We start from the raw sequence: 12,629 nt of genomic DNA, 5'->3' as shown, positions 1-12,629 counted from the left end.
CCAATGCAGATGGTTGTTCTTTGGAGAATCCATGCAGGAACCGTGGGTTGTGGAGTATAGTAACCTCTAATGGGAACATGCTAACTTTGGGAAGTTGAGCTCAATCCATTGGTATAGACACTTCAGGCTCTACAGAAATTTAGGGTGCAATTTATGCGTTTAGGTTAGCACAAGTCAGGGGAATCAGAGTATGGTTTAAAGGAGACTCGATCATTATTGTTATGTAGTTTGTGTTAATTAGTAGGAGGCACATTTGATGTCTTAGCTAAATAAAATATGAATCTCTATGGCGATTTCTTCTGGGTTCTAGCTACTTGTAATAAGTCACAAGTTGAGAGACTGTTTCTTTGGAACTTTATGTCCATGATAATGTTTTCTTTTGGGTTGAGTTTCAGATAAACTTTCAAATACCACTTTCATTACTAAACTCAGAACAAGACATTGTCCGTTACATAATGTTTCAAAATGAACTTTCTTGTCAACTTTTGACTTAGTCGATAACTTCATCAACGATGTCAATATTATATACCTCTTGAGATAAACAAAGAAACAATCATTGAAACATCTAATTCCAATAACTAAGACTCTGAGACTCCCACTTTGTGCACCCTTTTTTAACCGGATATTGTCTATAAATACTCTATCCTAGTTAGCAACGACTTTCATACAAACTAAATAATTCTCTTCATTCTGAAAATAGGTAGAGCAGTATTTGTTGAACAATTACTAATTCGTACATTCTCTTGAAACGAGGTCAAACACAGAGGATGGGCGATAGTTCAAGGAGCAAGTCTGGAAAATCGATCCTCAAAAACCTTCAAGCTAGTTGTGCTACTCCTGATGATTTGCTTAGGCGCGTTGCAGTGTCAATGATCGATCACATGAGTATTGGACTTGCTGGTGAAAAAAGTGATCTTAAGATGCTTTTGAGTTATGTTAATAGCTTTCCTACTGGGTACGTTCTTCAACTGATCCTGTATGATACCTAACATTTGACTGCTTTTGTTCGTGTCTTCTGGTTTGATGTCATTTCAAGCTTCAGCACTGCTAGAGTGAAAACATATCCACTCGTAGACTTAGACTCTTTTGAGTCAACTATCCAGTTTGCATCACAAAGTCCCTCAAGGACAGCAAGATAACATTCATAAATCAAACAAATGTTCATAGAGTATTTTAGGTACCATAATACTCTACTTAGTGCATCTGAATGCTATTGCTCTGGACTACAATTATATATACTTAACTTACTCACAATATAGGCAATATCTGGATTCTTACAGTTCATTAAATGTATCAGACGTCCTATAACTCTTGAGTATTCAAGTTAAGAGATCCATTACCCTTACTTTTATTGAGTCTACAAGAAGAATCATATGGAGTACAAGCAGGCTTACAATCATATTGATTGTATCTCTTAAGCAGAAATTCAACATAATGAGAACGACTAAGACTATAAATGTTAGATTATCTTCTAATCCTCATCCCTAAGACTACATCAACAGGGCCCAAGTCTTTCAAGTCAACGTTCTCATTCAATGCATGTTTTTAGTGGAATTAATCACATCTATGTTTGTATCAAGCATATCATCAACATACAAGCATACAATCACACATGCATCCTTAACAAGTTACTTGTAAATATACTTGTCAGAATTATTAACTTAAATCCACTACTCATTATCACATGATCAAATTTTCCATGTCACTGTTTACGTGCTTATTTGAAAACCATACAAATATTTGTTCAACTTACAATCTTTATCTTCACAACCTTTCACTACAAAGTCGTCGGGTTGGTCTATCTAAATTTCTTTATCTAATTCACGGTTTTAGAAAAGTTGTCTTAACATCCATATGATGTATCTCTAATTTTTTTAAGGCAAAAATAGCAATTAGCATCTCTATGGAAGTCATTCTCGTCACAGGTGAATAAGAATCAAGAAAATCTACACCTTCTTTTAGTTTATAACCTTTAGCTACCAATTTAGCCTAATATTTTTCCACAGTTCCATCTACCTAACTTTTTGTATAGTAAAGTCAGTATAAGGATTTTTCATAGGAGTTTAAGTGGGTCAGATTGCATACCTTTTTGGTTTATGGGGCCATGTGTTTATATGGTCCAAAATTAGGCCCTCAATCCCAATTTCGAAATGAATATGATTTTCCTTAATTCCCTTGCATGCCTCTCTGCATTGATATTCTGCATGACTGCATGGCTCTAGAATAACTGGCCCTTGCATGCCTCAAGTCATTAATTGTATTGACTGGCCCCTGCATGCCTCATATAATAACTGGCCTGTATTGATGACTGCATGGCTCTGGAATAACTGGCCCTTGTATGCATCCTGGAATTTCCGAAACCTCTTCTAGGGTTATGAAACTAGCCAAGCCAAAATGGTGTAAGCGACCAAGCCCAAGGATAAAATCAATTGGCTAAGCCTACCCAATGGGGCGGATTAATTTGCAAGCCAAATGGACATGGGCTGAAAAATCATGGAGTCAACAGCCCAAATCGGCTAGCTCAGCGAGCCGACTCAATGGGCGTAGATATCCGCCAACACAAACAATCGGGGTGTAAAAATCCAAGGGCTACGCAGCTAAACTACTCCACGTCGCACGGAATCAGGGAGTACGATATTAAATTGCGATGCAGTACACTGAATAGGATTCACATTATTAATCTTCAACATGCTACATAGAATCAGGGTTTACTGTCCCGCCGAAATGGCCACCTGTGGCCGCCGGAAGCTGTTGGTGTTGGTCCGATAACGTCGCCGGAGACGATGAAGATTCTGGCGACCTGCTGTTGTCGACGTTGCCGGAGAAGATGAAGACGTCGGTGCTCTGCTGGTGATGACGCCATGCTGATGTCATGACAGAAGATGCTGACAGCATGAAGAATATACCATCGACGTTAAAACGGTAATGGAATATTCTGTTGACGTCATCGCCTAGTCAGCTGCTGACCGTGCTTTGCTGATGACGTGTCTGTTTCTGGTTGGTCGGTCGATGCTGACGTGGCATATCATGGTTCTTCAACTCTGGTGGCGTGGCACCCGTTGCTGATGTGGCACATCCTGGCTTGTATGTCTTGTTGACGTGGCACCATTGCTGACGTGGTACATCCTGGTTCGTCTATCTTGTTGATGTGGCACCATTGCTGACATGGCATATCCTGGTTTATCCATCTTGCTGACGTGACACCTCCTTACTGGCGTGGCGTGCTGACGTGAAACCTCTCGCTGACGTGTCATGCTGACGTGGTGGTGGTGATTTGGTCCCTCCATGCCTTGACTTGGATCATTGCACATGGGCTTCTATGTACAAACCTTATGAGGCCTAGATAGCTATTTTGTTTACTTTGTTGCACATGGGCTTGCATATAGAGTTCTTTTAGGGCCCAATGAACCATGCTTAGCTAATAGGAGGAGCTATGTAGGCCTAAGTTAGCCCATTTTTGGTGTAGAATATTTTGGGTACAAACATCACCCCCTCTTAATCCATAACATGTTATGGGTTAAGAAGTTCGGGTTCCCTGATCCTACAAAATTCGTGTTTTCTGGAGTGTAACATAACTCGCCCCCAAGCGCGTTGTTCGGAGTGTTACGCAACTCGCCCAGGGATGTAACGATTGTGCTGGAGTGTTATATATCTCGCCCCCAAATGGTTGAGGTGATATATAACTCGCCCCCAGTATGTTTTGTGTCATGCTGCTTAATGCTCGCGCAAGAGTGCACCTTCTTGCTGCATTTGGCTCGCGCATGGTATGTAAAGTTGAGTTTTTCTGCTATCTTGAATCCGCGCAGGGGGGAAATCCTACTATTCAAGATGCGCGCAGAGTCGAGATGTGTACATTTTCACATGCCTAGACAGGTGAAAATGTTCGCCATATTTGTTGATGTACCATATGATGGGATACAATTGGGATATGGTAAAAATGCTCGAACTGTGTATTCACCCTATCTGCGAGGTGTCAGAGACGTTGCTGACAGTAGACTTGGGCTATACTTTTTTCCATTTTAGTACCGACTGCGGAATGAACGTCCGCAACAGCTTATAATTGAACACGAGCAATTTTGATAAGGTGTGGAATGCCAAAATAATGTTGAATTAAATTCATGAATAGAAATAACAAGATAAGTACCTACTGCTCGACAATAGCTGCCTCGTTAAAACCTTTGCGTGGAAAACCCAGTGGGATAAACTATCATAAAGGAAAAAGAGTGCAGCACAGCAGGATTTGAGACTACTTCTAATGATAAAACTTCTTCAAGTGGAAAGAATTCCATGGCTTCCATGGTTTAGAATCCTTAGTTCCATCGAGGTTCCTTAAGTAGTAGGAGCCAAGAGATGCTGTCCTGTCCACTATGTATGGACCTTCCCAGTTTGCTCCGAGCTTCCCACAATTTGGTTCCATTGTGGTTGCTCGGGTTTTCTTCAAGACATATTCCCCTGGTTTGAATGATCGTTCTCTGACTTTACGATCATAGATTAGCTTGATTGCCTGCTGGTATCAGACCAACTGCTGCAAAGCTGTTTCTCTTTGTTCTTCTAGCAACTCTTTATCCAAAGCCAGTATGATGTCGTTTTTCCCAGATTTGACAGCACGAGTTTTGGTAGTATTGAGATGTACCTCGGTGGGTATGACTGCCTCTGTCCCATAAGCTAGTGTAAATGGTGAAAATCCAGTGGATCTTTTCGGGGTTGTTCGATAGGACCATAAGACTCCAGGGAATTCTTCTTTCCATTTCCCCTTCGCCTTCTCCAGCCTTTTCTTGAGATTGTCCATAATAACGCGATTGGACGCTTCTGCCTGCCCATTGCTCTGAGCATAGTAAGGAGACGAGAAATTGTGGCGACTATTCAAGTTCTCGCAAAAGTATTTGATCACCCCAGAATAGAACTGCTTTCCATTGTCTGATACTATCGCGTCTGGGATTCCAAATCTGCAGACGATATTCTCCCATATGAACCTTTTCACATGATGTCTGGTAACATGTAACAGTGCCACTGCTTCGACCCACTTGGTGAAATAATCAGTAGCGGCTAATACGAATTTAACGCCTCCAAGAGCTTCGGTAAGTGGTCCGACGATGTCTAGTCCCCACATTGAGAATGGCCAGGGAATAAAAACTGGATGTAGTTCGTTGGCGGGCCTTTTAGGAATTGGAGCGTGCTCCTAGCATGGTATGCATTTTTGCGCGTATTCTTTAGCATCTTTCTGCATGTATGTGCAGAAGTATCCCTGGGTGAGTATTCTGTGCGCGAGACTGCGTCCTCCAGAATGGGTGCCACATATTCCTTCATGAGCCTCCGCCAATATCTGTTGCCCTTCTTCGGATGATACGCACCGCATAAATGGTTCCAAAGCTACAGGTTTGCGGTATATCTCACCCTCGATCATTGAATATCTCTAAGCATTCTTCTTCACTTTTGAAGCGAGATGCTCATCTTCTGGGAGTTCACTGGTTGTCAAATACCGAACATAAGGTTGACGCCAGTCTGAAGTGTTTTCAGCAGGACTGCCTGAATCATCTATCACTGGGTTGTCCACATCCATATTGTTGTCAACGTTTTAGGTATCTTCCCGGGCTGATGTAGTTGCCATCTCGCCCCCACTAGCGTGTTCGAGAGCCATAACAAAGTGGTTGTCGGAGATGCTAGGTAACTCTTGGAAATCCACTACAACGAAATGGGTGGTATCAGTTTCGACTGCGGAAGAAAGATATGCTAAAGCATCTGCGTGCCTGTTTTCCAACCGTGGTCGCTGCCCAATGGTCGAACTCATTTGCCAGTTCTCTCATATGATCCAAATACAGGGCCATCCTTTCTTCCTTGGCTCTGTAGGTCCCCAGAAACTGGTTAACTACTAGCATGGAATCAGTCACCAGCTTCACGTTCTTCGCATCTAACTGTTTGACATCCTTTAAACCGATAATTGCAGCTTCATAGTCAACTTCATTTTTTGATGCTTGAAAACCAAGCCTGGTCGCTTTCTCGATCCTCGAACCTTCAAGAGTAAGGATGACACATCCAACTTCAGCTCCACCAACATTCGATGACCCATCAGTAAATACAGTCCATAATGGTTCAGGTGTATCAACCTCCATTGTGGACTCGCCCCCAATCTGATCGGTGACTGACTCTATGGGTTTGAACAGCTCCTCCTCTTCTTCAGTAACCGTTTGTATGTCGTCCACAGGAAAATCTACTAGCCGTGCAGCCAGGGCGTGTCCCTTCTCTGCAGTTCTCTTCTCGTATTTGATTTCATACGCCCTCAGAAAATTTGACCATATGGCTAGTCGGCTGGAATCATCAGCACGTTCCAGGATTCTCTTCAGCGGGTATTCCCAGTAGACTATGATCTTCCTTCCTTGGAAATAAGGCTTGAAGCGACGAGATGCGTGCAACAGTGCAAGTGCTATCATCTCAATTTTCTTGTACTATGTTTCCGCCCCCGTCAAAGATTTACTGACAAAGTAAATAGGCTTTTCATGTGGATCTGTAACAAACAACAGTGCACTTACAGCATTCTCCGTTGAAGCCAAATAAACTCCGATCGGTTGTCCAGTTTTTGGACTCACCAAAACTGGAGGAGTTGACAGATAATGCTTGATCTCATCGAAAGACTTCTCGCACTCATTTGTCCAACCAAAATTCACTGCTTTCTTCAAAAAATCAAAGAATGGTTTGAATCGATCCAACGAGCGTGAAATGAAACGATTTAAAGCTGCTAATCGACATGCTAGCTTCTGTACCTCCTTCTTCGTTCTTGGGGATGGCATCTTTGTGATGGCTCTGATTTGATCCGGATTCGCCTCAATTCCTATGCGCGTCATTAAGTATCCAAGGAACTTTCGAGAGGATAACCCGAACGAACATTTCGCTGGATTAAGCTTCATTCGATGTTGCCTCAAGATATCAAACGTCTTCTGCAGGTCTAGAAATGCGACTCCTTTTGCTCAGATTTCACCACCATATCATCGATGTATACTTCCATCGTCTTCCCAATCAGATCCTTGAACATATTTTCCACCAAATGCTGGTAGGTCGCCCTTGCGTTCTTTAGCCCGAATGGCATTACAGTGTAGCAGTAAACTCCTCTATCAGTTACAAACGCAGTATGCTCTTGATCCTCCTCGAATAAAGGTATTTGGTTATACCCCGAAAAACCGTCTATGAATGACAGTCTCCTGTATCTTGAGGTTGCATCCACCAAATCTTTTATCCGCGGTAGCGGGTATGGATCAGTCGGACATGCTTTATTCAAATCAGTAAATTCGGTACAGACACGAATTTTACCATTTTTGTTTGGAACAGGTACGACATTGGACAGCTAGCGAGGATACTGCACTGGTCGAATAAAGCCCGCTTCTAACAGCTTTTCAACTTCAGCAGTAACTCCATCTTTTTTGCTTTGCGCCATATTCCTGATTTTTTGACGAATTGGGTGGAACTTCTCATCGATATTTAGCCTGTGGAAGGCTATATTCGGATCTATTCTGGGCATCTCAGCAAAACTCCATGCGAAAACGTCGGCATTTTCTCTTAGCAATGTAATCAGACCATCACGTTCATGTACAGGCAGGTCTGCTCCTACGAATGTTGTTTTGTACTCCTTATATCCAATCTGGACCTCGATCAGTTTATCTATTGTTGGGGTTCAGCTGCGTCCTCTCCCATATATGATTCTGGGGGGAGAGGGTTCTGTAATTGCTATTTTTGCTCGACTCGCATGATTTGGTTCCCGCTAACTTCTGACTTCTTGTACTCATCCATGACACTTTCGTGACACTTGTGTGCGGGCATCTGGTCGCTTCTAACATTTACGACTCCTTCAGGGGTAATAAACTTCAAACATTGATGATATGAGGATGTGACTGCACCGATCTCATGCATTCAGTCTCGTCCCACGATCGCATTGTAGGGAGCTCTACAGTCAAGAAGCAGGAAATTTCCTAGAACGGACTTGTCAGCCACTGTTATAGGTATCTTCACTTTTCCTATCGCCTTCGTAACTTCGCCACTGAAACCGATAATTGGATTTTCATCCTCTTCGATCAAGTCGTGTGGGAGATTCATAGAGGAATAAGCTCCTGAAAACAGCACACTCACTGAACTTCCTATATCCACTAGAATTCGGTGAACACGAAACATGCCAATCCAAGCAGTTATAACGATAACATCATTGTGGGGAGCATATACACCTATCATGTCTGCTGGAGAGAACTCGATCTTTGTGCATCCACGCTCTCGATTTTCTGCTCAATTTCCACTGAAAAAATCAATATGATTTATCAAGTACCATTCTTTTAACTTCCTGAGTTTTCTCCTGGTTTCATCTTTCGACGCCCTCCTGGTTATTAAATGGATCCTGGCGTGACTGACGTTAATCACATGTGTTGCGCCAAACTGTCCAGAAACTTTCCCGAAATACTTTTCCACATACTATTGCAGCTTTCCAGCGTCGATCATTCACTGGACTTCGATCTGTAAAACGCGGCAATTCTCGGTCTTTTGACCATGGTCTTTATGGAACTTGCAGTATTTGCTCCTATCACGTTTATCACGTGTCTCTGCTGGCAAAGCACGAGGAGGGATCCAATCCTTGCTGATTTTCTCGTACAACTCTGAAAGATGTATGTTCAACGGTTTCAGTTTCATATCACGGTATTTCTGATATCCAGTTTCCATTAGTTCTCCTTAGTTCTTCTCTCGGACTTCACCTCGATCGTTGTGCTGTCCGCTCGAACAGTTCTTTGACTTGTCTTTATTCCCATCATTTGGATGATTGGATGATCTATTGACATCTCTCGTCTCTCGAGATTTGGAGTCATTCTCTACCCGAGCGTATTCTTCTGCTCGATCGTACATCTCTTCCAAAGTATTTGCTGGTCTCTTGACCAAAGAAACGTACACACCCCTTTGATCATACTGGTATGCCTGTTTATAAGCCGCGATGACGACTTGATCGTTGGCACCATCCACATCGGTCACCTTTTTCTTGAAGCGTCGAGTAAATTGTCTGATGCTTTCCTCCTTCCGAATTGCCAGAAGGAACAATGTGTGGCATCCCTTTCGATCACGTCTGTTGTACTTGTGGTGAGCAGAGAATTCGTCAACTAGGCTATGGTAAGTCCCGATCGACTGTTCCGGTAGCTGATTGAACCACGTTATTTCTCCTCCAGTCGGTGACTATGGAAACATCTTGCACATCAACTCATCGCTGAAATGCCACAGAGTCATGGCACTTTCATAATGTGAAACATGCTGATCTGGATCATTTGTTTTCTCGTCGAATTCTAGCAGCTTGGGAACCTGAAAATTCTTTGGCGGCAGGAATTCTATGATATTCAGTTTGAAAGGGGCTCCTGCAGATCGACGCAAACGGTCTATCTTTTCTTCTCTAGACTATTTTTTGGACATTACTTTCTTGATCATCTCGAAAAGGCGAGCCTCTGTTATTGCGTTTATGTCGCCATCTAAGGAACCATCTTCCTGCTCATAATCTCGATACTCTGGAATATGAGATGTAGATCTCATTTTTTTTCCTTCGGTGACCAGTTAGGTCTCTTCCATTTCTTCCTTGCTCCGAACGAGCATATTAATCGTGCGAAAGTTCTCTCTCATCGTGTCGATATCGAACCTCATCTTCATCATTCCTGGTACGTTTCGAATCGGTGGAAGTTCTGGTTACACTCTACTGAGTTGCAGCTGGCCGGGTCCCTGCTCGCCGAGGTCGTACAGGCCTTCGCTTAGGCAGATCTCCAGTGACCAAGAAATTTTTCACTGGTCGATCAAGATCGATCACTTTTCTATTTCGGTTTGCAGCTTGCGGGCTAACTCGTTTTCCAAGATGTTGCCATACAGACCTACCCCTATGGTTGTTCAGATTACCAGACTTAAGTCGAGGATGGTTTTCACGTTCTAACCTCAGGAGAGCGTTCTCCTTCTCCAGCTCATTCAACCGATTGAGTAACAGTTCTTCCTCTGTACTAGGGGTCGCGGTGCGTCCATCTCGCATGTCATGTCGATCGCCATTCCTCCTTGATGGACTGCCGAATACACGATCTTTGTTTCCTCGAACTTGTGGGTTTTCCCCATCCACATCCATCGCTTCGTCTTCAATCACCAGTTGTTTTTCTCTTATCCGGTTCTGATCTGGATTTCTTTCACGGAAACGATCTCGATCTCGTCCATGATCCAGGGATATGTTACGAGTACGAGAACGATCTTGATCTAAGGCTCTGTCATGAGCACGATTTTGACCCTGCCTGTTTCCAGTGGGTACATGGGCTTGCATATAGAGTGTTTTTAGGTCCCAATGAACTATGCTTAGCTAATAGGAGGAGCTATGTAGGCCTAAGTTAGCCCATTTTTGGTGTAGAATATTTTGGTTACAAACACTAACGTTTCCTCTTAGAAACTCATTTACATCCCATGGTCAAGTCTGGTTCCGACATATTGAGTCCATTTCACTAAATGAAGCTTCTTACCAGAATGGAGTTTGAGTATATGTCAAGGATTCTTTACAAGTCTGGGCTCAGACTAATCTAGGTATGTTATGAAGCAGGTCCATAAGAAGTCTCAGTTCTAATCCTTTTACTTCTCATAGGATCAACTCTACTTCATCTTCCTTTGAAGGTAAATTATGACTAGTTGAAAAGAAATCTAGGGGATCAACAACACATCCTTAAGAAGAGACAAGTTTCAAAATAAACATGTTCAAAGAACTCAACATCCCTAGACTCCATAAAAGTATTCACACCAACGTCAGAAAATCAGAAGTCACAACCAAAAATTATATGCAACAAGGTATTCAGAATACCTTATGAAGACACAGTCAAAAGTTTGGGTCCTATCTTAGTTCTCTTAGGAGAAGGAATAACTATCTTATCCAAACACCCCCATACTTAGATGTATGCATAAGAAGGTTGTCTATCTTTCCGTAATCATATGGAGTTTTATTTGATCCTTTAAAGGTTACTTTTGTCAGGATATAATAGCAAAATTAGAGGACGACCTCCCACCACAAGATGGCGGTTAATCTTTTAATCAACATGGCATAAGTCATCTCTGAAAAAGCGAGGGTCTAACAACCTCACCCAATATTTCGGTTAGCAATCTGTATGGATTAACTCCAATATACTTTCTAGAGAATCAACTAGATAGTCAGACTCAATCCAGATAAAAGTATATCAAAGAGTTAATAGCTCAACCTCTCGATTTGATCTATACTCAAGCAAATGGAAATCTGCGAGTCTATATCAAATACTAGAGAGATAAACTTGGACGGTACCAAAGACCAATATCCAAGTGTCAATCAATTTAAATCAACAACCAAAGGTTGGATATTATAATTGATTGATCTTAACGCACAACCTGTGATATTTCAATATATAACAAAATATAATGCGGAACAGAAATAACACAGACACCATAAATTTTGTGAACGAGGAAACCGCAAATGCATAAAAACCCCGCGACCTAGTCCAGATTGAACACCACATTGTATTAAGCCGCTACAAACACTAGCCTACTACAAACTAACTTCGGTCTGGACTGTAGTTGAACGCTAATCAATCTCACACTGATTTCAAGGTACAGTTGCTCTCCTTATGTCTCTGATCCCAGCAGGATACTACGCACTTGATTCCCTTAGCTGATCTCACCCACAACTAAGAGTTGCTACGATTCAAAGTCGAAGACTTTAATAAACAAATCTGTATCACACAGAAAAGTCTATGATAATAGATAAATCTGTCTCCCACAGATAAACCTATGAGTTTTTGTTCCGTCTTTTGATAAATCAAGGTGAACAGGAACTAATTGATAACCCAGACTTATATTCCCGAAGAACATCCTAGTATTATCAATCACCTCACAATAATCTAAATCGTATGGCAGCGAAACTAGATATTGCGGAATCACAAACGATGAGAGGAAGATGTTTGTGATTTCTTTTTATCTTTCCCTATCGAAGATATAATCTCAATTCAATTATTCAATTAAACTCATATGATAGAAAATGGCAAGATCAGATCGCTCAACTACAAGAGAAGTAGTTTCGTCCGGCTTCACAATCCCAATGAAGTCTTTCAGTCGTTAACCTACAGGGTCTCGAGAAGAAACCTAAGGTTAAAGGAGAATAGACTCTATCAAAACCAACTAGTATCACACAGGAGGTGTGGGGATTAGTTTTTTCCATTTGCTAGATGTCTCCTTTATATAGTTTTCATATCAGGGTTTTCAATCCAAGTTACCTTGGTAACAAAGCATTCAACATTCACCGTTAGATGAAAACCTGATTTAACCAAGCTAATATCTTTCAACCGTTATATCGAAACTTAACTTGTCACATAAATGAAATCATTTCGAAATGTATTTCATTTAGGTTTGAGTAACCATACCTAAATGTGTACACATAGTTGGTGCACAAATAGTTAACCTATGGTTATCCATATGAGCACTTTCATATTAACCGTATTCATCTTTCTCATAACTAGTTCAAATGAGTCACAAGAACTAGTTGAAGAGTTGTTTAATTGCTTAGGTCTTTATTCATAAACACAATTGAAACAAAATCGATTTGATCCATTTGAATAAATTCATGAATAATGTACCCACGG

The 12,629-nt window shown here is 41.7% G+C and overlaps 1 protein-coding gene across 1 annotated transcript; it reads right to left on the bottom strand.

The window, feature by feature from the left end:
• Positions 1-9,700: 9,700 nt before the first annotated feature.
• On the bottom strand, positions 9,701-10,303 carry LOC113311496 (serine/threonine-protein kinase prpf4B-like). Its single transcript, XM_026560330.1, has one exon. The coding sequence runs from the start codon at positions 10,301-10,303 to the stop codon at positions 9,701-9,703; it is 603 nt and encodes a 200-aa protein (XP_026416115.1).
• Between the last annotated feature and the right edge of the window lie 2,326 nt (positions 10,304-12,629).

Source organism: Papaver somniferum, chromosome 9 (genome assembly GCF_003573695.1).
Source record: "Papaver somniferum cultivar HN1 chromosome 9, ASM357369v1, whole genome shotgun sequence".
NCBI classification, from domain to species: domain Eukaryota; kingdom Viridiplantae; phylum Streptophyta; class Magnoliopsida; order Ranunculales; family Papaveraceae; genus Papaver; species Papaver somniferum.
The sequence above is the reverse complement of the archived record's forward strand: the minus strand, read 5'-3'. Positions and strand labels throughout refer to the sequence as shown.